At 52.4% G+C, this 25,883-nt stretch overlaps 2 protein-coding genes across 12 annotated transcripts in view; one reads left to right on the top strand and one right to left on the bottom strand.

Annotated features, from left to right (window-relative positions):
- Mroh1 (maestro heat like repeat family member 1) overlaps positions 1-21,688 on the top strand; it is a 77,365-nt gene extending 55,677 nt beyond the window's left edge. For 10 of the 11 annotated variants that reach the window (XM_010630528.3, XM_010630532.3, XM_010630534.3 and 7 more), the window contains 19 exons: positions 161-240; positions 406-520; positions 622-717; positions 1,251-1,355; positions 2,954-3,089; positions 3,202-3,314; positions 4,350-4,502; positions 10,656-10,810; positions 14,188-14,353; positions 14,832-15,028; positions 18,200-18,337; positions 18,740-18,854; positions 19,584-19,730; positions 19,906-20,094; positions 20,368-20,523; positions 20,646-20,780; positions 20,866-20,968; positions 21,039-21,104; positions 21,407-21,688. In XM_010630528.3, the coding sequence (XP_010628830.1) occupies positions 161-240; positions 406-520; positions 622-717; positions 1,251-1,355; positions 2,954-3,089; positions 3,202-3,314; positions 4,350-4,502; positions 10,656-10,810; positions 14,188-14,353; positions 14,832-15,028; positions 18,200-18,337; positions 18,740-18,854; positions 19,584-19,730; positions 19,906-20,094; positions 20,368-20,523; positions 20,646-20,780; positions 20,866-20,968; positions 21,039-21,104; positions 21,407-21,492 (2,451 nt within the window). In that variant the 3' untranslated portion in view covers positions 21,493-21,688. The other variant, XM_010630535.3, reaches the window with a different exon arrangement.
- An 86-nt stretch (positions 21,689-21,774) lies between these two features.
- The window catches only part of Bop1 (BOP1 ribosomal biogenesis factor), a 23,673-nt gene continuing 19,564 nt past the window's right edge, over positions 21,775-25,883 (bottom strand). The window contains exons 4-16 of the mRNA XM_010630677.2: positions 24,474-24,628; positions 24,285-24,402; positions 24,104-24,205; positions 23,822-24,034; positions 23,570-23,731; positions 23,413-23,493; positions 23,274-23,343; positions 23,063-23,195; positions 22,804-22,984; positions 22,430-22,718; positions 22,255-22,339; positions 22,070-22,177; positions 21,775-21,984 (exon numbers count right to left, since the gene is read on the bottom strand). Coding sequence (XP_010628979.1) covers positions 21,831-21,984; positions 22,070-22,177; positions 22,255-22,339; positions 22,430-22,718; positions 22,804-22,984; positions 23,063-23,195; positions 23,274-23,343; positions 23,413-23,493; positions 23,570-23,731; positions 23,822-24,034; positions 24,104-24,205; positions 24,285-24,402; positions 24,474-24,628 — 1,851 coding nt within the window. The 3' untranslated portion in view covers positions 21,775-21,830. The remainder of the gene's footprint in view (positions 21,985-22,069; positions 22,178-22,254; positions 22,340-22,429; positions 22,719-22,803; positions 22,985-23,062; positions 23,196-23,273; positions 23,344-23,412; positions 23,494-23,569; positions 23,732-23,821; positions 24,035-24,103; positions 24,206-24,284; positions 24,403-24,473; positions 24,629-25,883) is intronic.

Here is a 25,883-nt window from a genome sequence, read left to right as displayed (position 1 = left end):
AGGCAGGACCTGTAGAGGTAGAGGTGAAAGAGACAGCCCTGGACGGGTGAGACAGAGCCCTGTGCCCTGACAGAGCTCTCACTTGGGATGAGGGTCAGGCCCAGCAGGGAAAGAGGCTGGTGCCCTCTCTAAGGGCTGAGCCTGTGGCCACCTCACCCAGGAGTTCATCAGGGCAGAGCCCACAGACTCCCTGACCACACCTCTTCGGAAGAAAGCCATGCTCACCTGCACTCACCTGGTGTATCCTTCCCCACCTCCGTGTATTGTGTGTGCATTTGCTGTGTGGGTGCATCCAGAGGCCTGCAGCTGTACCATCTGGAGAGGTCCAGAGGTTTTGGGGGGCAGGGGTGGCTAGAAAAGACCTGGTACACAGTCATGGCTGGGGGCCCTTAACTTGCTGCTCAGCTGTTTGGAGCCAGCACTGGAAGAGCAGGTACAGGCTGACGTGATCCATGGCTGCCTACATAGTGTCATGGCCCTGATTCCTGAGCCTCAGGGGGAGGACGATGGCTGCCAGAAGGTACTTCATGTGTCCCGCACCATGTACATATGTCGAGCCATGGGAAGGCCACATAGGTGATGGGATCACCCGGGGGCTGGTTGGTCTGCTTCTCCTTCTAGCCCTTGTATCTGGACACAATGCGTGCCCTTGAAGACTTGCTGACAAGCCTGCTGCAATGGAACATGACCCCCCAGGGCCTGCAGGTCATTATTGAGGTGTGTAGTGGGTATGAAATCATGGGCTAGTAGGAATTGAGGGGCACTGCAGGGATAGTTGTGCATACTCTGCAGTGGGAAGTGTCTGAGCAGGCAGGCAGCACCCCTCCCTGACACATAAGGGCAGCTGTGACCCAGAGAGGGCTATGTAGCCTGCCCCGTCTCTCCCACATGGTACTGGAAGGAGGAAAAGCAGGTGTCCTGGACACAAGCTCTTGACCATTTGGTACTAGTGAGATGGTGGGACACAGACCCCGCTGACATATCGTTCTCCATTCAGCACTGCATTGGGCTAGGGGAGGATGGACTCCCTCATCTAGAAGTATATCTTCCACCCTGCCTAGTAGCCCCAGACAGAGGACAGGGAAAACTACAGTGGGCCCTGAGTTGGAAGCCATACCAGGTGCCCACCTGGCCCCCTGGAAACAGAGAGTAGCCTAGAAGCGATGCTGAAACAGCCCTCAGGTGCACAAACTCCTGTCCTCCTGGGCTGCCCTCAACCTGGCTCGTGTGTGAAGCTCCCCTCTTCCTAGCATCTGAGACCATGGATCAAGTCCCCACGGGGCCATGAGAGGACGCGAGCACTGGACTTGAGTGCCCGCCTGTTGCACTACTTCCTGGAGCACCTACATGTCAGCGTGAGTACTGGCTTCCCCAGTGGCCCCTGCAGCCCCTCCCTGGGCCTCCCTGAGCCCTACAGGCTCTCTAGCCTTCCTCCAGCTCTGACGTGGACTGAGGACCTGCCACAACCAGCATCATCCTGAGACTCAGATCAGTCAATCATTAACTGGGGCTCACATATGCCCAGCTCTTCACTGTTAAACTGCTTGATTTGATTGGCGTTTATTTTCTATCAGTCTAGAAGCATCAGACAGTTTGTGTTAATGAGAACTTTTATCAGGCGCAGATATTGGATCATTTTTTTTTCCTTGCAATACTAGGTTTTGAACCCAAGGCTTTTGTACTGAGCTACAGCCTCAGCATATTTTTTTTTTTTTTTTTTTTTTTGGTACTAGGAATTGAACTCAGGACCTTGCACTTGCAAGGCAATTGGGTTTTTTTTTTTTTTTTTTTTTTTTTTGAGACAGTGTCCCACTAAGTTGCTGAGTTGCCCAAGCTAGGCTTGAACTTGTGATCCTCCTTTCTCATCCTCCAGAGTTCTGGGATTAGAGCCATGTGCTGCCATTCCTGGTTAGATATGGGATCTTTTCAAACATGTCTTTGTCACTTACCAGGACCATTCTGAGCTTTTTCTCTTGGTAGTTTTGTTTTTATTTTTGGGGCGTGGGGGTTTGAGACAGGGTCTCACTATGTAGTTCAGACTGCTCTGGAACTCACTGTGTAGCCCAGGCTGGTCTCAAACTCACAGTGATCCTCCTGCCTCAGCCTCCCAAGTGCTGAGATTACAGGCGTGTGCCACCACGCCTGGCAAGGTAGTTTTTAATATACAAAAGCATTTGTTCTTTATGTGGCAAATCTGGAGGTTTCTTGGTGGCTGTGCCCAGTGTATATTTCTATGAGCTTTTCCCACTTGGCATCTTTCATGGCCTGTTTTTCCTAAGACTTCTGACTGGAGTTTATCTTGGTCTGGGTTGTGATGAATCTAACCTAAGAACAGGGGCCACCTATGCTGAGGTCCTACACCCAGGACCCAGGACCCAGGAGTCTTTCCCTCCTGAACTGAAATGCTTTTTTCTCATCTGTGGTGGACTGGAAGGTGGAGTTTCAGAAACACCAGTGTCTGGAGCCTGTGTAGTGCTGACACCTAAGACAGGAAGCAAGGGAGGCAGGGACAGGTGTGTGTGGGCAGAGAGTAGCTGATGTTGCAGGGCCAGGGGAAGAGGAAGAGTCAGCAATGTGGGAGAGAGAGACTTGAAAGATGGTTTGGGTCCCCATCAGGATAAGGAACTGTAATGTACATTTTTTCCTTTGTGCTACCCTTTTAGGGGCTCCTTCCTCATCCCCTGATTGTCCCTTTGCCTGCACACACCTGCTTCTCCCTGCTCCCACGTAGGGACCCTGTGAACTAGGTATGGTCAGCTCAGCTGAGCTAAGCAGAACTCACACTGAGGGGATGGGGAGACAGAACTCACTAGGGGCTGTACTAGCCACAGGGAGGGCCCAGGGCTGTGGGGCACAGTCCATAGGACCTTCCCCTGTGTCTTTAGAGTGTAACCTGTATTCACCTATCCCCTAGCACTCCTATAGCCTAGCACCTTTCTGCTGTCTCCCCTAGGCTCTGGTGCCCTTCCATAACCTGGGCGTTCTCATTGGCCTCTTCTCCCCCCACTGTGCGGACCTATGGCCTGCCACCCGCCAGGAGGCTGTGAACTGCATCCACTCCCTGCTTTACCTGCAGCTGGGCTATGAGGGTGAGCCCTGCTCAGGGTAGGGGGTGGGCAGAGGGGCTAGGAGGGATTGTGCACAAAATTGGGTTGCAGAATGGCTAAGGAAGGCCTCAATCTGACTCTTCCTGCTGCTCAGGCTTCTCCAGAGAACACCATGATGAAGTAGCTGAGAAACTCCTCACCTTCAGAGACGAGCTCATACATGCTGATCCTGATGTCCTCTTCCACACCTGTGACAGCATAGCCCAGGTATTGCCAGGACATATGCTCAGGAAGGAGAGGCTTCCTTGGGACTGAGAACAACTTCAGAGACAGCAGGCGGCTCCTCTGAGCTCTGCAGGAGCCACAGGGCCTATAGGTTCAGAGCAGGGGATGTGGGCTTCATTCAGAGAACTCATCTGGAGCCATGTCCTTCCAACACAGCCTGCCTCTCCCATGCCTGCCTTCTGTGGAACACCACAGAACACACAAGAGAATGATGCTGTGTGTGTCAGGGCTTTGGTAGTAGGTAGAGTCAGTAGGGGCTCAAGGCCCAGCTGGCCCAGTGGCTGCTGCCACTTACACCCCAGCCTGCTCACTCATGTAAGATGATTTCTAGAACAGAGTCAGGCTGTTCTGTGGTAGCATTTGTTTGTAACCTGCCCTGGGCCAGTGCCCACTGAGAGTCAAATGAACTGGTTAGCCATAGCCTCTAGCCTGCCCACATAGGGGCCATGGCAGGCCCTTCCTTGGATTCCAGCTGGTCAAGGCACTTTCATCTCACTGAAGTCTGGGAGTGGCTCTTTGGGTAAGGATGCCCCTCTCACCACATGTCTGCCTAGTGTACCGTCAGGCCAGATGAAGTTCCCCCTCTTTCACTGCACTGTGAGCCCCTCACTGGGCAGCCCTTCCAGACCTGGGTCTCTAGCAGAGGAAGGAGGGAGAGGAGGAGTCACCAGGGCCCTTTCTAAAAGAGCAGGAACCCATCCAGGGCCAGTCAGGATGCAGTTCCTACTGCCTCATGCTCTGGTATCTGCCACTGTGATGCTGTCTGTCATCTTCCCTGGCTAGTCTTCCTTGATAAAAGGAGAAGGAGAGAGGCTCTGTCCACTGCTGAACTGGAAGGCAGAGATACTTCCTGACCCTCCTGGTCAGGAGCTCCCAGCCCTGCAGCTGCCCAGGGACCACCTTTCAAAAGCCACCCAGGGTTGAAAGGCAAGGAGGAGGGAAGCCTGAGATTTTCCACCTGAAGGGTTAGTGTTTGGAGCCAACCCCACGTCTGTTCTTCTGACAACACCCTTCTAGATTATTGCCAAGCGCCTCCCACCAGACCAGCTCATCAGCCTCTTGCTAACTATGTTTGAGGGCCTGGGAGACCCTGACAAGAACTGTTCTCGAGCAGCTGCTGTCATGATCAACTGCCTACTGAAGGAGCGAGGCACCATTCTAAAGGAGAAGGTAGGGCTGAGGGTTAGCTAAACCCAGAATTAAGCCTAGATACTGGGATTTTCTTCCTTAGACCCTCACAGCTTTACCCCTTTTTACTGTGGATGTGTTATGGCCAAATCTTTTTCTGATATTGAAGACAGATTAGAATTTGATAAAAACAACTGCTAAGAAATTTAAGAGGGAAAAAAAGAAAATATAAGTTGGGTATGATGATGTGTGCCTGGGCTGCTCAGTAGGATGAAGTGGGAGGACCTGCTTGAGATTCTGGACCAGCCTGGGCGACACTAAGCTTATTGAGTTGACTCAACTGGCTGAGCTTCCTGACCCCATTACTGACAAGGACACTGGTGCACAACCTCTCTTATCTGCAGGAGGCCTGCAAGTGTGTGGCTCCAGGGTCTTTATAGAAGGGTACTGTTCTACCCCATTACACCCCTCTGTGTCCCTTTCGCCTCTGTCTGAGAGGGTCTCAGTTCTGTATTTGTTCTCTCTCTGAGGCATATGTCCCTTTACTGAGGCCCTTTGGGTCTTTTGTGCTCCCTTGGGCCTGAAGACTACAGAATGGATACATGAGTGCCCAGGAAGGCAGAGCCTGGGCTCAACCTGTTGCCCTGGAGGGAACTTGAGGGTCTGGGCTGAAGTGAGTACAGCAGCAAGGCATACCCAGTCATACCCAGCCCTGCCACTACTTCCCACAGCACATTCAGCACAGCCTGGCTCGCAGATGTCTATAGATATCCTTAAGGTTTGAGGTCATCCACATCATTCTCTGTACTTGCCCATTGCTTGTTCCTTACTGTGGCAGTCACTATTCACACCTGTATAGTCAGTTCTCAGTTTGGTTGTTGGGCAAAGAGCTTTAGTGTCCCTGGACCTGAGGGAATGCTGAGGATGCACCTGGGAACCACCAGTATCCTGAGCGGGGGCCAGTTGATGACCATACTCCATCCGCCAGTCTTGCCAGTGGCTGGGTTTCCGGTCCTTTTCTGGTGGGTGTGTGATGCTCCATGTTTAGGTTTAATTTATGTTTCTGTGGTGACTGAGCACTTTGGAATATTACAAACTACTTGGATGCCGTCTCTTGTGGGGATACCAGTCTTGTTTGTTTGTTTTTTTGTTTTGTTTTGTTTTGTTTTGTTTTGTTCTCACTATGTAGCCCACACTGGCCTTGAACTCGTGGTGATCCTCCTGCCTCAGGCTCCCAAGTTCGAGGATTACAGGCATGTGCCATATGCCCAGCTGAAGACACCAGTCTTTTGTCCCCTTTTTTTCTTTGGGATACCTGTACTTTGATTTGTAGGAGTGCTTTCTGTATCTAGGATACAGTTCCACAGAATGGCCCTTATGGCCAGATGTGGCACCAGGTCAGGTGTTGAGACCCCTAGCAGCTCTGTGTGGATGGAGGGATAAGGGCTAGTCCGAAGGTGGTGCCAGGGGATGTATGTAGTTGATCCCAGCACATACATATCCCACATCTGATAGTTCTTGGTTTGCTTCCGCATCTTGGCTGGAATAATAGCTTATGAATAATGTGACAGTGAACAAGGGTATGCAGATATCTCTTCTAGTCCTTTCAGTTCTTTTGGGTGTATACCCAGAAGTGGGGTTGCTGGCTTGTACAGGAGCTCTGTTTAATTTTTTTGGGAACCTCTGTGCTGTCTTCCAAAGCAGTTGCATCATTCATATTCCAACTAGCAGTGCACAGGTATGCCAGGTTCTTTACATCCTCACCAACACTTGTCATTTCTGTGTGTTTTTCTTACTAGCTACCCTATAAGGTATGTTTCATTGTAGTTTTAAGATGCATTTAAAAAAAAAAAGATGCATTTCTCTTGAGATAAGTGATGTCAAGTGTCCTTATTTTTCTTTTTTTTTTTTTTTTCATTTGTAAACTTGCCTTGGAGAAATGTCAGTCCAAGTTCTTTGACTGTTTTTGTTCTGAGGCAACATGGGCGTGGGGGTGGGCTGGGTTGTGAATTGAACCCAGGTCCTTCCACTGAGCCACAACCCTCTGCCCTGTTTTGTTTTGTTGTTTTTTTTTCTTCTTATTTTTCTTTTTATGTTTTGCTTTGTTTTGGTACTGGAGACCGAATTCAGTACTTTGCGCTTTCAAGGCAGGCAGCAGAACCACTGAGCTAAATACCCAGCTGTGTATTTATTTTTGACACAGGATTTCGCTATGTAGTTCAGGCTAACCTTGAACTCACTATGTAGCCCAGGCTGGCCTCAAACTCATAGCAATCCTCTTGCCTCAGCCTCCCAAATTCTGGGATTACAGGCATGCATCGCCACCCCTGGAAGTACCTAAGATCTTTTAAGTTCAACAAAGTCCTGTGTGTCTCTTTGTTTTGTTGGCTGTGCATTTTATGTCATGTCCAAAAAATCATTGCCAGATCCATTGTCAGGAAGCTTTTGCTCTATGTTTTCTTCTATAAGTTTTATAGTTTTAAATATCCCTTTTTTTTGTAAAGCCAGATGCCCCACATGTACCTGACATAGCAAGCCAGTCATCATGGTCCAGTCAGGAACCATGGTGTTGCTGACCCGAGGTTTAGACTTTAGTGGGTGTATACGCCCCGTGCAGCTGCATCATGGGCCTACTGAGATAATTCACGCCTCCATTTTGTTCTTTGCCTTAGAAGACCCTGGAGGGGGACCTCATAGAAACAAGCTGACATGCTGAACTTCACTGTCTTTGACATGAGGTCAGAAAATGTGGTTAAAAAAAAAGTGGTTCCAGTAGGTGACATGTAGTGGTCCTGAGCCCTCACCCAACACGAAATGTCTGAATAGAGCACATTGCAAAAGTGGGAGACAGGACTGAAGAACACAGCAGGCTCCCAGTGTCACTGTATCGGTATTGGAAGGAGGATCCACCATGAGCTCATGGGGACCCCAGCTAAAGCAGATAGCTTGAGGCAGAGGAACTGCCTTGTGAAAACCGTCTAGAAGGTTCTCAGAGTTAAGACATGGACCACCACATGACTTAGCCACACCACTCCTAGGTGCTATTCATGAGAACTGAAAACACATTCACATAGAAGTGGATAGTGGCACTGCTTGAATGCCTATCAGTCTGTGACTAAGTAAAATGTGGTCCGTCTACACAGTGGAATATTCTTTGGATGTATAATGAAATGAAGCACTGATAGGCTGAAGCATGGAAGAACCTTGAAATCATTGTGCCAAGTGAAAGAAGACATGAAAGGCCACATACTGTGTGATCCCATTTTTATGTCATGTTTAGAACAAGCAGGTCCACAGAAACAGAAGGTAGATGAGAAGTTTCTAGGGGAGGAGAAGGGGAGTCACTGCTCCTGGGGGTAAGCTTTCTTCTGGGGTAGTAGAAATGTGTTGGTTGTACTCCTCAAATGTGCTAATACTGATATAGAAGAAATACAACTCCCAACCTGTTGGATGTCAAATGCTGAGTTCATGGTCCCACAACATTGAGGAATAGTCTCAAACCAAAGGAAGAAGTTAGGAGAGTTTTATTGGAAATGAGAGAAGAATAGCTCCTGGATTTCAAGAGGGCTCCTGAATGGGTGTCAACTGAGGGCTTCTGTCAGGGTAATTTATACAGCAAAGTCATAGTGTGGGTAAAACATGGGTCAACCCACAGTCATCCTATAGGATTACAAGAATAGCTTATATAATATTGATGAAATAGGGAAACAAGTCATGCCGGGCACAGTGGCACACACCTGTAATCCCAGCACTCAGGAGGCTGAGGCAGGAGGATTGCTGTGAGTTCGAGACCAGCCTGGATTACATAGTGAGTTCCAGGTCAGTCTCAACTACATAGTGAGACCCTGTCTCAAAAAGATCAAGTCACATAGCAAGGGTAGATGGAAAGAACGAAAATATTTTTGGGAAGGGCTGGGTCTAAATTCTCTGGTCACCCACGTGGGTCACTGATGCCTATTTGGATGTAGCAGAACAAGTGGTGCTAATTACAGTATAATTCCAAGTTAGAGAGGCAGATAGGCCTGATTATTGTATCTTTATATTTAGGCCTGGCCTTCTTCAGATGCACCTCCAGCCACAATGCTGATGTGTTTATTTTTTTGCTGACTTCCCTTAGAGCCTAGTCCCTCTCTGACTGTATATTAATTTTTATCTAACTTAGCTACCTATAATAAAACCACTCACAATGAATGGACTGCATGGCACTTGGACTGCATCTCCATAAAGCTATTGTGAACAAATGGCCCAGACCAAGCTGACAAGTGAGGGCCTTTGTGAGGCTTTTGAGACATGGCGGGGACTAGAGACAGAGCAAGCCCAGAAGGGGAGGGGTGCGGGCACTACCTAGCATGATGGGCAGCTGAAATGCAGCCGCTCATCCCTTGACTGGATGGATCCTGCCCATCTGCCCAGGAAAGGGGTCTGTGCAAAACCTGAGTAAGAGAGCCAATAGTACTAGGATTCTAAGCCAAGAAGTCAGTTTGGAAATCATTCTGCCTGGGAACCCCCTATTCCTAACCATTGCTCTCACAGTTGGTGCTTTGCAACAGGTTCTCTGTGAAAATCACTCCCCTGAAGGTCTGAGGAGCAAGCTCTGTGCCAAAAAAATCTTTGTGGAAGCTCAACACTTTCTTACTGTTTAAACTTACTGAAGAAGCTGGTGTGTGGCTCAGGGGTATAACATTTGCCTAACATGCATAATGCCCTGGGTTCTATCCTCAGCACCACAAACGAATAGCCTTCCAAGAGCCAAGAATACAGTGAGCTGCTCCACAAGGCAGCCTGCAGACCCCAAAGCCCTATGGCAGTCATTTTAGGATGCAGCTGGGCAGGGACAAGGGGCAAGCAGACGGGGCCAGGAAATAGAGGAAAACAGGTGATCGGAGGGGAGAAGGAGCTGCTGATACAAATGAGCTGAGAATTGTACATGTTAATTTTCTGCACTCAGGGTCTTCAAATGAGATGGATCAGTTGTCAGTATGCTTAACAGTGCCTCTTAGCATGACAGCGTTGAGTGAAGGAGCTGCCCTGTGCTGCTCTGTGATGTGCTGCATCCCCAGCCTTGTCTCCCCTATCCTCCCTGCCTGGGGAGCAGGCGTGGGCTTGACCTGGAAAGCTTCCCATTGGAGTTTGGTCTTCTTTATGTCTGCTGTTGCTTTTTGAACTTCACTGTTTGCTCTGCTAGGCTCTTTTTGCCTTTCCAACTGCACAAATCATCTAGTGGATCCCTCAGCCACAGTCAGGAAGTGACACCGGCCCTGGGTACAGTGTGCTGGCTGGCTGCTCTGGCACAAGCGTGATCCTCTTTACCACATCACTGCAGTATTTTCTAGCTTTAGCAGTGTGGGGTTGCCATGGGTGGGGCTGGAGTGGAGATTCATGGGCCAGTACCCTCAGTGGGTATGGGTGCCTGTCAGGAGCCAGGCCAACATGCCAGGGGTGGTCAGGGGCTATGCAGCCAGGCCATTGGAGTTGGTGTGATTCCGGGGGACCACAGGACCAGAGACCTTCCACCCACTTGCCCATGTTCCCTAGTGATCCCATTGCCTGCTTTCTGTAGCAGCAGAGCATCTGCATACTCAGGCAAATGTTGCCCAACTCTCACCCTTTTCCTCTCCCAAGCCTAGTTCCATCCTCAGTGGTACTCTGGGATCTGGCTGTCCTTCTCTGTCCTTTCTTGGAGAAGCTTGGCACCCCAGGTGGGTCCTTGCAGGCTGGTCACAGGTATGTTGTGTGGGTTCAAGCAGCTAAAACCCTGTCCGCCCTGAGTTCATTTTCTGGTAACCCATGCTCTACATAAACTCCTAGACCCACAGAGACAGAAAATAAATTACAGGTTTCTTTGCATTTCTCAGTGGACATTTGCCTTTATTTTCTTCCTTTTTTTTTTTTTATTGCTTGAGATCTAATTCAGGGTCTGTGCTTGAGTGTGCTAACACTGAGCCACACCTCAGCCCACTGGTCTCTTCCCATGTGTAATCTGAGTCCCTATTCTGATACCACACCACTTAGCTCATTCCCAGGGAGTTGGTAGTGGCCAGCAATCACAGATAGGGATTTCTTCCACAAAGCCAGGCTAAGGGAGCTACTTTCTTGTACCTTGTCTGGGTGGTCCCTCCAGGGCCACCCTGGCTGCACGGCCTGACTACTATCTGTTGTCCCTTTCTGTTCCCTTTTACTCTGTCCTGTCCACAGATACCTCAGATTGTGAATGTGTTACGCTCCAAGCTGCAGGAAGTCAATGAGGAGCACATCCTGCCTGCTGCCCAGCAGAGCATGTACTTCCTGGCATCCCAGCACTGCACCACGGTGGTGTCCAGCCTCCTGGGCAGCCCCCTGCCCTTTGACAGGTACCCAGTACCCATGACCAGCTAGGTAGAAGCTCCTGTTCAGAGCCCAGCTCAAGGGTCCTGCCTGCCTATTATGGTGCTTGCTTCCCCAGCCTTCCTCCTGTCTCTGCTCCCCAGCCTTTCTGTGAGTCCCCATGGCCCTGGACTGCACGAGACAGTGACTCTGCACTCCCCTCCCCTGCTGGGCAAAGTTGTGTGACCCACTGTGGGAGAGTGTGCCTGCCCACAGGATACACAGTGTCCCTCTCACATTTGCCACACTCTGAGCTTGTACATCAGGAGTGAAGAAGTTACTGTCCCGTTCCCTGGGGACAGGCCTTTTGTCCTGACAGTCAACTTCCTCTTGCTCATGATCCTTTTTGCATTCAGGTGTGTTTATCTGGTGTCTCCTTTCCATCCTGTAAACATCTACCTTTCTGTGTCTTAAGTGTTTTGAACATGTTCCTTTTACACAGTAAGGAGTGTAATTTGTTACTCATTGGGTTTAAGTCCACCGTTTTGGTTTGGTTTGGTTTGGTTTGGGGTTTTGTTTTGTTTGTTTTGTTTTTCCCTTTTCTTTTTGTCTCACCTCTTCTCTCTTCCTTGTTTTAGACAAGGTCCCAAATCATTTTCCACTCAGTTGGAGAATGTTTCTTTGCTTCTAGTGGTTGCCCTGACAGTGACTCAGGTGTTGTTTCCCAGGCAGCATGGTGCAAACAGGCACAAGCCAGCCTGGTGCTGACTCACAGCTGAGGCTGGCCATGAGTCCTGCTGTCTGATGGGTGTCTCCCTTCCACTGTTAGGACTCTTTTATCCTGTCTTCAATTAAATTTCCCCCATATTTACCACTTGGTTTGCTCTTTTGTATTTCTGTTTCGTCTTCTGTGAGGGTGTGAACATGTCTAGGAGTGCCCTGGGTGTGTTCTCTGCACCTGTAGACATTGGCCCTTGCCCAGTTGGAGGTGGAAGTCTCCACCCCACCTCTCGTTGCACCCCCCTTACAGGTCAGCACTGTCTGCCATTGCCGAATCCCAACTGTCCTCATTGCTCAGCCTGTCAGACATACTGTATAGTGGCTCGTTCTTCATTGCTATGTGGTATTTACTTGTCTGTTCCCAGGTGATGGACATTTGAGAAGTTACCAGTCTGGGGTTGTTCATAGTAAAGATGCCTGAACATTTCTGTGTGTTTCTTGAAGGATGGGGTACTAAGGCCACTCACATGCATGTAGGAATGGAGTGGTGTGGGTTGGTCTGACCTGCACCTGTTAGCACCAGTGCACAAGACTGGGCTTTCCTTTGATAAAGGTTGGAAAGAGATTAAAAGACTATTTCCTGGTGTTTGAGAAAGATGAGAAATTCAAATTTCATTGTCCATAAGTAAGGATCATACTGGAGCTCTGACACACACATTCACTTTGTGTCTGTGGCTGCTTTTGAGATCCCAAGCTCGGTAGCAGCAGACATGGGTGGCTGTGGCAGAGGACTAAGCCATTTACCGTTGGCCCTCTTGGCAGTCTCTGACCCTGCCCTGGGTGCAGGTGGGTGTGGCTCTTGTATGTGGCTGAACGGCCATACCTGGGCTCTGGTCACCCCATCTCCACTGGCAAAGGTGTGTTTGTGTCATCCTCACAGGTCTACGTTTCCCACAAGCTCTTTCCTCTTCATTCTTGCATCTCATTTTCCTTTATCTGAAGTATGACTTCCACAGTTTCCTTTAGTGATGCATTCTTTTATTTATCTGAAGGTGTCTTTGGTCATCCTTCTTGAGTATCATTTCTGCAGAATTTACAATTCTAGCTCAGAAAGTGTTTTCACTGCCAAGTATGAGATAATATATCACTGTTCTCTGACTTCCTGCCAGTTGCTTCTGAGAAGCGAGCAGTGTTGCTTGCTGTGTCAACGTGAAGGATGCTGCTTCTCCTTGGTGCTGGTCTTACAGGGGTTTGTGTGGGGAGTGCTTTCTATTCTGCCAGACGTCTGCTGGGCTTGAGTCTGTTGCTTAGTGTCTCATCAGTTCTGAGAAATCTTCAGCCCTTTTTATTTGGTACTGGGGATCAAACTGAGGACCTTGCGTTTGCAAGGCAGGTAGTGACACCACTGAGCTAAATCCCTGACCCTTGGCCTTTTTCAAATATTATGTTTCTTCTGCTTCTGGAGCACCAGTCCTGCCCTCTGCAACCTCTTATCATTCTGTCTTCTGACTTTCACTTTGTTCTTTCTCTATGATGGTTCCCAGTTAGTTTGTACCCTTTATTTTTCAACTAATTGGGGTTTCTTGTTTTTTGTGGAGTTTTGTCTGTTTGATTGGTTGGTTTTGATGTTTTTTGAGATAGGGGTCTCACCATGTAGTCTAGCCTGGTTTTAAACTCCTAGTGATCCTCCTGCCTCACCCTCCTGAGTGCTGGGATTACAGAGGTATGCAACCACTCTCAGCCCAACTCATTCTTTCTTATGCCATATCCAGGCAGACAGACATCAGATATGTCCACTGAGTGTTTGTTTTGTTTTTGAGATAAGATCTTGCTGAATTGCCTAGGCTGGCTTTGACCTTGTCATCCTCCTGTCTCAGCTTTCCAAGTAGCTGGGATTACAAATGTGTGCCACCATTCCAGGATATGTATTTCATTTCTAAAAGGACCCTTTGAGCTGGGTGTGGTGGCGCACGCCTATAATCCCAGCACTCTGTAGGCTGAGGCAGGAGGATTGCTATGAGTTCGAGACCAGCCTGGATTACATAGTGAGTTCCAGGTCAATCTCAATTATGTAGTGAGACCCTGTCTCAAAAAAGCCAAAAAAGGGGCCGGAGATGTAGCTCAGTGGTTCCGCTGCCTGCCTCAAGCACAAGGTCCCAAGTTTGATCCCCGGTACCAAAAAAAAAAAAAAAAGCCTAAAAAAATGAATAAATATAAATAAATAAAAGGACCCTTTGGTTCTCTTTTAAATTTGCTACATTTATCTTTGGTTTCTATTTCCCATTAGACATTTTGAAGTTTATCTTACATTTTTGTGAATACCTAAGCTTAGCTGCTTCCCAGGTTGTCTGAGCAACAGTGTCAGCAAGATGGGCCTCTTTATGCCAACTATGACATCTGAATGATCTCCCTCGTGCTCCCTGATTTCCTTATGTTCCTGATCCTCTTTGGCCATGGGCTGCTTTCTCCAGAGAGACCCACTGTTTCCTTCTGTGTCCTTTATTGAAAGCTGTTCATAGACCCTTGGGGTCAGAGGAAGGGCTGAATTCAAATTTGAAATCAGGATGCCTTTTCCGTCAGGTTAGAGCTGAGTCTGGTGCTTCTGGGCATTAGTGAACTGCGGTGGGAGGGAAGAAACCCTTGGCCCGGGTGCCAGTGCTTGTGGTGCTGTGGCCCGTACTGATCTTCCTACCACCTGCTGCAGCCACACCTGTGCCCTGTGGCGTGCTCTAGCCGTGGAGCCAAGCCTTACTGCCCAGGTCCTGGGGCTGCTTTTGGAGAAGGTGAGCGGAGACGTGCCATTCAAGGAGAGCCGGGCCTTCCTTCTGGGTAGCACTCCTGACCGAGTAGCCACGCTTCTGCCCCTGGCGGTGAGTAGGGGTCTAGTGACCACTGATATGCTGCCCCTGTCCCACAAGGGGTCCACACCCCCCAACGTGGTGCTGCACTGGGGCTCAAGAGCTGTGTGTGTTCAGGGCCCAGGTTCATAAAACTCAGCAGGTATTGACCCCCAAGAGAGCCCACTTCTCATTTCATCCTACAGAAACACACACACACCCGCTGCCACATTTAAAGCAGTAAAGCAACACTGAGAACTTCTTCCCCTCCCTTCTGAAGAACAAAGAACAGATATGGCCCAGAGGCCACACTGTCCCTTTGACCCAGGCTTTTGCCCCAGGAGGCCGAGTTAGTGAAGCAGGATCATGTCTGCCCTGTGCTTCTGCCATATCTGGGAACCCAAGAGCACCACTGCACATGGGGTGCATGCTGCGGGGGTGGGGCTCATTTGAGTCCTAATGTGCAGAATGCAGATTCTGCTGCGGCCAACCCTGTGGGTCTCCTTCCCAGGCCACCTGTGCACTTTATGAGGTTGTGTCTGCTGTGGAATCAGGGAATGCAGTGCTAGAGCTCTACCCACAGCTGTTTGTGGCTCTCCTGCTACGTGTGAGCTGCACTGTGGGTGTCCAGCTGCCCCGGAACCTGCAAGCCAAGGAGAGGAGAGGCACCAGCACAACCCTCTATAACAGGAACCTCGAGCCCTGCAGGTAAAGGGACCTCAGCCTACTGTCCCATTGCTGATTTGTGAGCACAGGTGCCTATGTGCTATGTATGTTGGAGGCAGGGAGACAGGAAAGGCCCAGGACTGTGTGTGCTCTCAGGGAGCCCTCTACCCCTGGTGCAGGGATTTGTGATAACTATGGCATCCACACACTTTGTGCTGGGAGTAAAGGAACCCCATCTGCAAGCATATCTGGTCTTTTCCTGCCTCATGGGCAGGTAAATAGGAGTGATTGCTCATCCATGCAGCAGGGCCAGCTACAGGCACTGGCCATTTGAGGCCTCTTAGGTATGGCCAAGGTGGGCACCCTTCTCAAAGGCGGGGCTGTGGGAAGAGTCTTTTGGGTATAAGCTAAGGCCTGATGTGGGGAGGAAAGTGTCCTGGCAGAATGGTTTTGGTCCTCTGCCCAGAACGGGAGTCACCGAGATGCCTAGGCCTCATGAGGGACTCCCTATCCTCTCCCTTAGTTTTGGGCTTTAGGTTCCTGTGGTCTGTGTTGAGTGAGTCCTGAGACCTAGTTCAGGAGAACTGCAGCAGGTAAGGTGAAGCTGCATGCTGATGTTGGTGGCCTCAGAGACTGGGTCAGGCTACCTCTGAGCTTGAGCAGTGTGGGTTCCTGTCCATTGTGTGTGATCCTGATCTCAAGCCATGCCTGGAACCTGGTCTCTGGAGCACAGTAGTCTGGGGGCCAGGACCTGAGCAGAGGAAGTTGATCTCCTCCACCCCAACCCAGGCAGCCTGACCCTGCCACTGGACCTGTGCCACAATGCCCCATGCTGCCCAATCGCCAAGGTCTGGGTGTGCACCTTGGTCAGGGACCCATGAGGGAACAATCTCAATTCACCCCACCACTGCCACTTCCAGAGGCTACTCAGTTGTAGAACTAGCTCATAAACTCCAGCAGAAGCTGATGCCAGGACTGGCTCAGCTCTCTCCAGACCTAGTGGAAAATGTGAATGAGACAGAGTAGCTGCTGGGCTGACTAGCTCTGGGCCTAGCATGTTTGGAGTCCACTCCCTCTGCCCCTGAGCTGGGATATCTGCAGAGCCTGGCAGACAGGACATCAATGAACTAGACCTTGCAAACCCCACATCTTTCAGTGTTATGGGCAGACAAAGGGAGTGCCTCATCTAAGCTGTTGACATGTTCCTGAGCTAAACATGCACTTCCTGTTAGATCTGTCACAGCCAGCTAAGAATCTCTGAACAGCCATTCTCTGCCTTCAGTGCAGCTCCTGGTCTACAAAGGACCTTGTGCTGGAACCAGCTCTGTCCTTTCTGGTCTTTCCTTGGTATTGCACCCTGACCTAGTCACCATTCAGCAACCTGAAAGTGCTGAGGGTGTCCTTTCACAGTGTACTCTGTGCATCTGCCCAATGGCCACAGCTACTGGTTAGAGCAGGCTGCCCCATGTCCACAGAGGGAAGCCTCCTCAGCATCCAGCATCCTGGGCTCAAAGGCCAGACCTTGTCCTGGAATTGAGGACAGCCCTAGAGAGGATGGAACCTGTGACTGCTCATCAAGGCCTACAATAGGAGCTGGTCCAGCTGTTGACTAACGGATCACCTAAGGATGCCCATGGGAAAGTGCTGGGCAGGGAGCAATTCCCAGGATCTGTTTTTGGTTTCTCCATGGCCCCAGCCTCTTGCCCACCCCTCAGGCTGTGGTCCTCCAGGGCCCTTGCTACAAGTTTGCCTTTATTATCCTGTGTATCCAACCGCTCAGAAGTCCTGTGTGACTTGTACTCATATCCCAGATAATTTCACCATGTGGTTCTATTCCCCCCCCACTGAGCCCGCCTACTAAAGACCCATTTGGCATGTGGGCCTGCAAGGCCTGTCTCTAGCCCTGCTCAGCTGAGCCCTTTGGCACCCAGAGCCTTACACTCAAGCATGCTGCAGCACACTGCACAATTTGGCCTCATTCAGGCTCAATCCTTGCAGGAGGTGGCCACTGCTGTGGACAGGCCATCAGTCATAGCCATGGTTGTCACCTTACAGCTCAGCACACTGCCCCATTTGTGTCCAGATGTCGGTCAAGTCCCTGGGACTAATAAGATTAAGTCCCTGACTCAGCAGTCACAGGTGTACTATATAAGACTTCTGCCAGCTTATGAACAAATCCAACTTAACAATTCCCCTGGAATAGAACTCTTTTGTAAGGCGGAGACTCATACCTGAAGGGCGCCAATGTACACAGGCCATCATGTGTCAGTGGCCAATGAGCAAGGGATAGCCGCTTCTAGAGAGGATGGGCCCTCCTGACTGGTGATGCAGGCTTTGGTGTTTGTACCCTGGTGTTTGACTTACCTGTCACTTGACCCACTGGGAAGAGCTCATGTATACCGGAGACAGAGCTAAATTCTATCTGGGCACTGAAGAGGCTGCAGCCTCAGATCAGCTGCTGGCCCCTGAGCCTGGGGTTTGCTGCAAGAGACACTGGGGAGCCAGGTATGCTCCCATACAGCTAGCTCTGGGGAGCCAGTGAGGTGTGGCAGAAGGGCATAACCCCTTCATACCCAACCCCACTTCCCTGCTGACTGCTGTCTTCCTGTTCCTTCACTTGCTGGCCTTCTTTGTTCTGAGTAGGACAAAAGCATAGCTGCCAGCCCCTTCTAGAGGGATCTAGTGTCTCCCAGAGTAGATGCAGCACCTCAGATATGACTGCAAGAGTGAACTGTGTATGGGTCCAGACCTAGGGTGTGAGGGCTGTCCATGTGGTCCTAAAGCATGTTGGCTAGGTCTGGGGAAAGCTTAGAGTCCAGGTGCAGCCTCTGCTGGTCTGGGGCCAAGATGTGTCTCTGTACAACCAGAAAGGCTGAGTGTGTGGCCAGGTGACTGTATGCCCACCTCTGATGCTGGTAGCAGTGATTATGGCTGGCCTGGCTAACCCAGCTCCAGGCCAATGGATGAGTCTTTGACTTGGGCCCTTCATCAGTCCTCATGGGTATGCAAGAGCCTCCCTGTGCCTGTTTCTTGAAGGATGCCACTGGCAGAAACTGAGTTGGGAGCTCCAGAAACCCCCAAGCTGTGTATGGGGGTGGGTGCACATCTGACTAGCTTGTTGGCATCTTCTGGCCCTGGGAGGATATAAGGCAGAGCCCTGTGCCACAGCCCCCCACAGTACCCCTTGTCAGCTAAGCTCTCATGTGCCCACAGCTCTGCAGTGGATGCCCTGCAAGCCGTACTGCTCCGAAGCGGCAGTCAGGACGTGGTACAGTTCATGGAGCAGGGAGGAGGCTGGGAATTGCTCAGGAACTCCACAGGTCATGAGGAGGGGGTTACCCAACTGGCCAGGTAAGTGGCCTAGTCCAATTCAGGGCTTATCTGAGGTCCTGAGACTCCCCTGGGGAACATGGCAAGGATGCATGTGGGTGAGAAAAGGATATCTTTTTTTTTTTTTCTTTTTGAGACAGGGTCTCACTGTGTAGTTGAGACTGACCTGGAACTATGTAGCCCAGGCTGGTTTCAAACTCACAGTGATCCTGCTTCAGCCTCCTGAGTGCTGGGATTATAGGCATGTGCCACCATGCCCGGCGGAAAAGGATTATCTTGAGGCCTGGGTGGGAGTAGGCTTTCCTTGGGCTTTACAGGGCAGAAGGTGAAAGCGCCCAAGTCTGTGGGAGCTGGCCCCAGTGGAGCTCTGTGAGCATCTGGGATGGCAGTTCCAACTTTGTATGCCTTGTGGACTTTCCCCAGTGCCATGGCCAAGTGTGCAGGCCCTCGGCTTCCTCTGGTGACGAAGGTACTTCTCTGTACACAGAGCAGCATGTATGAGATCCACAGGGTCACTTCCACGGCCTTCCTGGCTGAGGTAGGACTTGTTGGAATGTGAGCATAAGCTTCTGCTTGGTACTGTACAGTGGATACCTTTATGCCCATGGCATGAGGAACAGGCAAGGCAGCCTCCCCCAGAAAGTCACAGGCCTCCCCAGGCTGAGCTGGAGCTTGCTTACGCCAAGCCTAGAAACACCCCTGCTGCAGCTAGTACTGGCCCAAAGCCCTGCTGGACAGTATGTGGTAGATCTTGGCCCTAGGCAGAAGTGGACTGTAGCCAGGGCCCCCCAAGGCTCTGTTGGTAGCAGTTGTCTTGGTCTTCCTAACTCCCAGGTGAGGGGGTGAGGGAAAGGGGTGGGTGGGAAAAAAAGCAAGATACATCATGTACAGAAATTTGCTGATGAATGCTATCATTACTTATATCTAAAATGTACCAATAAATGTTTTGCTTTAAAAAAAAAAATAATTGGGCCAGGGTTTTAGCTCAGTGGTGCTGCTGCCTGCCTCACAAGCACAAGGACTCAAGTTCAATCCCTAGTACCAAAACAAAAAAACCTGCCAGCTAAAGGCTTGCACAGCTATGACAGTAGACCACTAGGGTGGCAACGGGCCAAGGTAGGGCATGTGGGTGCAGACCTGAGGGAGGGAGGGAGTATATCCCCAATCTGTCCCAAGGCTTCCTATTCTATAGGCCTGTCTGCTGTAGCATTCTGGGACTTGCCTGGCCCCTCAGTGGAGCAGGTGGTCACAGAGCCTCTATTTCTAGCTGCTGAGCAGCAATGTGGTCAACGATCTGATGCTTTTGGAGTCCCTGCTGGATGAACTGCTGGCCCGGCAGAAGGACCGGAGCACCAGTGTGAGGCGGCTGGTGCTCCGTGGGCTGGCTAACATTGCCTCCAGTTCGCCTGACAAGGTGGGCCCTGGCAGCATGCCCCAGCCCCTAATGAGAGGAGGCTGGGGTGTTTAGCTGGCTGTAACCATGGACAGGGTGATGGGAGTTGCATGTAGGTGGCTCTGCTGCTTGGGAAAGGAGTGCAACTATAGGGGGCTGGGGAACCACACACACACTTAAGCGCAGGCATCTCTAGGTGAGGAATTACGGCCCCCAGCTCCTAACAGCCATGACCAACGGACTAGATGACAATGATGACCCACACAGGCTGGTGGCCCTGGAGGCCATGGTGGGCCTCACACGGCTGCTGGACCTGATGGAGCCCTGGGATCTGCGCTCTGTGATGCTGCACATGGCTATCCGCATCCGGCCCTTCTTTGACAGTGTAAGCTGAGGGTGGGGTCACTTCTTGGCCTGGGCCCACTCTTGCTGCTTCCACTGCCATGAGCTCTACTTCCAGTATTATCAGGCAGATCCTTCTAGAGCATAGATCCCAGGCCCTCTGTGCTGTGGCCTAACTACCCCCTCACCCATACCCCCGTCAGTGGGTCTTTCAGTGCCAACCTCTTGTCCTGGATCTCGTCCACCTCCACCCACCCCCAAGGGCCACCTGTGGCTCAGCGTAAGCCCTGTGAAGTGACATGGCCACCTCTGGCAGGAGAAGGTGGAGTTCCGGACAGCATCCATCCGACTCTTTGGGCACCTCAACAAGGCCTGCCATGGGGACTGTGAGGACATCTTCCTGGAGCAGGTCGTGGGTGGACTAGTGCCCCTCCTGCTACACCTGCAGGACCCTCAGGCCCCTGTGGCCAGTGTGAGTAGCCAGCAGGGAGGTAGGCTGTGGCAGCCTCGGCAGTTCAGTGCCGTGTCCCCAGTATCATTTGGGCAGGGAGAGGTGGCCTAGTGGGCTTGGGGGCTCAAGGTGTTATCCTACAGGCCTGCAGGTTTGCCCTGTGCATGTGTGTTCCCAATTTGGAGTGTGCAGAGTTGGCTGCTGCCTTCCAGAAACACCTTCAAGAGGGCCGAAGCCTGCACTTTGGGGAGTTCCTCAACTCCACCTGCAAGCACCTGGTGAGGTGTTGGGTAGGGAGGGTCCCCCCACTGCTCCAGCCCCAGCCTGGCTGATCACACTCATCACCTGGGCACTTTTCTGCAGATACATCACTTCCCTGACCTGCTGGGCCGCCTGGTGAACACCAACCTGTTCTACTTCAAGAGCAGCTGGGAGGGTGTCCGTGCTGCAGCCCCCATGTTCACAGGTGAGTTGGATCTGCCTCCCTGCCCCTTACCCTGTTAGGCACACTATATGCCTAACCCCATCCATTTCAGGTTTCCTGGTGCTGCATGCAGAGCCTGAGCAACGGCTGCAGGTAGACCTGGAGCAGCTTCTCATGGGTGAGCCCCCACCCCCCACCTGTTCAGCTCCACTGGGGCCCCTCTGACCCTGTGGGCACCCAAGGGGACTAAGTGATTTTCCTGGATTTCAGGATTTTTTTCCCTGTCACTGGTGACCTCATCGTCTCTAGTAATTCACGGAAACTTCTTAACTGTTCCAGAAGAGCTTTAAAAACACTAAAAAAGGAAAAACTATCTTTCCGTTGGCTGCCGAGCCCTCCCAGCAGAGGCCTGTCTGTCAGGAGGTAGTGGGCGGCCCTGTACAAAGTGTATGTACAACCCATACCTCCCTCTGTCCCCAGCTCTGCAGCTCCTGCTGCGGGACCCGGTGCCAGGGGTGCGGGAGAAGGCTGCAGAAACACTGGGCCACCTGGTGAAGTTCGCCTGAGGCCACCTAGGGCCCCCGCAAGCAATACACTCTGCCTGTGCCAGACCAGCCTCCAAGGACCCTCTGCTGGCAGGCAGGGTAGGGACAGGTGCCACCTGGGATCCAACCTCTGCCTCTGAAAGGAAGGTGCTGGAGGCCAGGTGGGGCAGAGGCAAGTCGGCCTGCCCTGTTTCCCAATAAAGCCATTTGCTCCTGAGTGGATGCCAGGGTGCAATGATGCAGCCCCTCCAAATCCTGGCAGCTTATCAGGGAGCTGATTCAAGTGGGGTAGCTGGCATCAAGGAGCAAGGCCTCTACTGATGGTCCAGGTGTATGCGTCCCACCTGTCCTGCAGCAGCCTAGGTGAAAAGACGGATGGTGCCATCAGCCCCCGATGAGAAGATCCATGGCTGAGTGGGGTGGAAGGCCACATCCAGGACGCCCAGGTCTCGGGTCAGTGTGTGCCCCTTCAGCACTTTAACTGGCACCAGCAGCGGGTTCTGCAGCAGGTCACTACGGGGAAGAGGGTATCAGGGCACAGTTGCAGTAGTCACACTAGGTCCCCATAGGGAGGGGGCAAAGTGGGGCCAACACTTACTTGTATACCATGCCATGGCAGACAATGATAGTGCCATCATCTGAGCCAGATGCAAAGAGTGGGTACCGGGGGTGGAAGGCTACAGCCCGCAGGGCCTTCTTGTGGTGCCTGGGGAAGGACTGCTTTTAGGGGTGGGGTCTATTCAGGCAGGAGACAGTGCCCAGGGGACCACCACCCGTCTTTACCTCAGCACTTTGTATGGCTTGGTAGAAAGGTCCAAGTCAAACCATACCAGCTTGCTGTCATAGCTGCCACAGATAATGTTGTCACCTAGGACCAGAGCAGGAACAGATGTCCTCACCACACCCATAGGGTCGCCAGCACTGCCCTTACCCTAAAGGTGTATGCCCCCATGCTTACCTACAGGGTGCACAGCCATGCTTGAGACCCACTTGCAGTTGGGCATCAGTTTCTTGGTGAGCTCCTGGCGCAGTAAGTGGTAGACACGGACACTGCGCTGGGAGGCCACCAGCAGGAAGGGCCGAGTCGGGTGGAAAGCCACACACTGTACCTGCCCATGGCTACGGTGGAAAGGACTCTGGCTGCGGCGCCGGCTCAGCTGGTGGATCAGCACCTGAGTGTGGCCTGGAGTGGCCAACACTACAGCCAAGTAATCTCCACGCCCATGCCAGGTCACCTGTGTCACTGGCTGTGGGAGAGCAGTGTTGGCTGCTTGGTGGAGGTGGAGCCAGGCTGGCCCTCCCTTCTCTCCCTCCCCTCCCTCCCCCACACACCTTGCTGTGACAGATGCGCAGCCGCAGGCCCTGCTGGTGCTCTTCCTCTGATGCTTCCAGCCAGTGGGCAGGCTGCAAAGCAGGTTCCTCAGGTGGGGTGAAGGCACCCAGCAGCTGGTCTGTGCTGCCTACCAGCAGCCTGTCACCCAGGGCTGGGTTCAACAGCAGCACTGTGTCATCCCTACAGAGCAAGGCCAGACATGGCCATTCACCAGTCATGTCCTCCACTACCACCCTAACCCCCAGAATCTATACTCACAGTGCTGCAGCTACCAAACAGATGGTGGGGTTGGGGTTCCAGGCAACACTCCTCACCACACCCCCCACAGGCACAGTCTTCATGCATCGGGCAGTGGCCACCTCCCAGAGTCGCAGAGAGCCATCATCCGAGCCTGGATAGTGTAGAAAAGACCCTCTGTACCTGGCCTACCTGCCCAGACCCAGCTAAGGGCTGCCCCCCTCAGGCTTACCTGAAGCCAGCCACTGGCCCCCAGGGGAGACACTTAGGCAACGGACAAGGTCGCTATGGCCCCTGTAGACCTGCAGAGGAGGAGTGGTGAGCAGAGACCCACCAGGGGTTTTGGGCTTGCCCCCAGATCTTCTACTCACCAGGGCTTGGCATGTGGGGAAAGGCTGTAGGTCTCTTGGCCGAGGCAGTTTGGGGATGAGGTCTTCGGGATCCACACTCACCTTAGGTAAGAGAGTACTCAGTCACCTTCAACAACAACACCCCCTACTGTGTGACACCTGCACTGCCCCCACATACCCTCATCTTGCGCTGCCGAGGGCACAAGTACAAATCAAGGCAGCGCTCAAAGCGCTCTTGGATGAATCGGCTGTATGCAGGGACAGCCCGTAGGCTTGGAAATTTCTGTGGCAGAAAATTGAGCTTCCTTTCACCCGGCTCCTGCTGTACCCATGCCAAGCGCTGAAGAGATAGGAGACAGGAAGATGGGGTGAGCGGAGGGTGCTCAGAGATCTTGGCTGGGCCATGCCCCCCACCCAGATGCAAGCCTACCTCTTCCTCACTGAACAGGTATTCAGGAGGGGGATTGTATGATTCAGCATGGCCAGGCAGGGCCAGCTTGGGTGCAGGTACATGCATCCTGTGGCGTCCCAACACAGCATTGGGGTCCTCCTGGGCCCACAGGTCATAAAAGCTGGGGGTGGGGTCTCGGGGCCGGCGAGGCTGGATCCAACCCATCTTGATGGCATGAACCATGCGAGACACCTGCACAGACAGCCTGGGTCAGAAAAGGTGGCAAAATGGCCTCACCCCGAGGACAGTGTGGACTCCCACCTTCTCCTTCTCCACCAGGGATGGGATGAAGCTGCGCTTGTCAGCTGGGCGGTTGGTCACTGGGTGGATCATGACGTCACCACTGAAGAAGTCCACGGCTGGCTGGGGTGGCAGGCACAGGTGTGTAAGCTGGGGCTCTGCTGGGACCTCCATACCCCCAGGGCCAGTGGCTGCTGCCTACCTCATATGGGTTGAAGCCCATGTCCCCAAATTGGCCACTCTGCAGCCTCCGCACCAGAGCCACTTGCTCATCAGTCAACCGAAGGTCACGCCCAGTCATCCTGTCTTGCACAGTGCGCCTGGGGGGCAGTCGGTCAGAGCTTCCCTCTAGCCCCTCAGACCCCCAACCCCACCCTGGGGGCCAACTCACCAGAAGTCAGGATCATCCATCTTGTCCAAAAACTGGTCCAGTTCATCCTGGGTCCGCAAGGGCTTGTAGATGCGCCTGCCATCCAGGTCATAGCCCACATGTGGGAAGTCGTCATACCACTCTAGGGGCACGTTGCCCACTGTGTTCCGGATATCCTATAGCCATGGTCTCACATCAGCACCTGTACCCACCATGCTCATCCCTCCAATAACGTCACCCTGGGGCACAAAGGGAGTGAAAAGACCAGCCTCAAGTACCCTGAGGTCAGTGACTCCTGACATGTGCTCCTTCCCTGGCCCTCCTGGGGTCTGACGTGGCAAGGCAGCGGGTGTTGCTGCCCCCCCCAGGCCCTCTGAGGCGCCGGAGCTGCACCTTCACATTTTCCACTGAAGTGGTGCCAACCCTGGCCTCCCCCCTCACTGGATTCCTTGGCCAGAACTCTGGGCAGCCACAGACAGGAATGACCTCATCGCCCGTGGGCTCCCTCCCCTGGCAGGGGCCTGAGGCAGAAGTGGGTAGTTACAAGACAGGGACAAGGGGAAGATCCCACTCCACCCATTCAGCAAGGAGACAGAAGCCACTAGATTCTGCTCTGCAGGTGGCCAAGGACTCCCCTCCCAACCCTCACTGGTCTTACACCCTCCCCTTGGGTAACCAGAGCAGCCACATTCCTGGACACACATTCCTGGTTTCAGACCCTGCCAGCCACCACCCTCACTCATTCCCAGCCTGGGGACCGCTGCCCAGGCGGCTGCTTCCTGCAACAGTGGTGGTGGTGGTGGGGCAGTCTGGGTGCTGGAGGCCCCTCTGCAGCAGGATAGAACCTCTTGGACTGGCCCCTCCAGGTACCCCACCCACCCAAAAGAATGTCGTTTTCTCCGGGGGAGGGGAGGTCTCCAGCACCTTCCTGCATATATGGCCAACCCCAAATTGGAAAGACTTCAGGGAGGAACTGGTTTTATCCATTTGTGCAATGGCATTATGGCCATGCAGCCTGTAGTGCACAGTGCAGGAAAACGGACGCTGCCCTCCCAAGAGTGATGAGCAGGAATGAGCTGGGACTGGGAAGAGGGTTTAGCAGTAGGCATAGCTTGTACCAGACCCAGAGAGGTCAAGAGCAAGACAGTCGAGCTGTGTCACTCTCCACAAACCTCTGGCCAGCGGCTGCTGGGGCGACTTGCAACCCCTCTACACTGCTCTGTGCTGCCCTAGCATACAGTGGGCACAGGAGGCCAGAGAGTACCAGGATGGAGTGGCCCAGGCAGTTCTGGGTCCTACTTCACTTTCCTCTCCGCGGAGGGGGAGGGGATCGTCGGCTTCCCCTGCGTCCCCATGCCTGAGCAGAGAGATGCTCCGGACCATCCGCGAGGCCCTGCGCTCCCTCGGCCCGCGGGCCCGGCGGAGGCGGGC

This window comes from Fukomys damarensis, unplaced genomic scaffold (assembly GCF_012274545.1).
Source record: "Fukomys damarensis isolate Sample0158 unplaced genomic scaffold, DMR_v1.0_HiC HiC_scaffold_5, whole genome shotgun sequence".
Taxonomy (NCBI): domain Eukaryota; kingdom Metazoa; phylum Chordata; class Mammalia; order Rodentia; family Bathyergidae; genus Fukomys; species Fukomys damarensis.
This window is presented reverse-complemented; position numbering and strand designations above follow the sequence as displayed.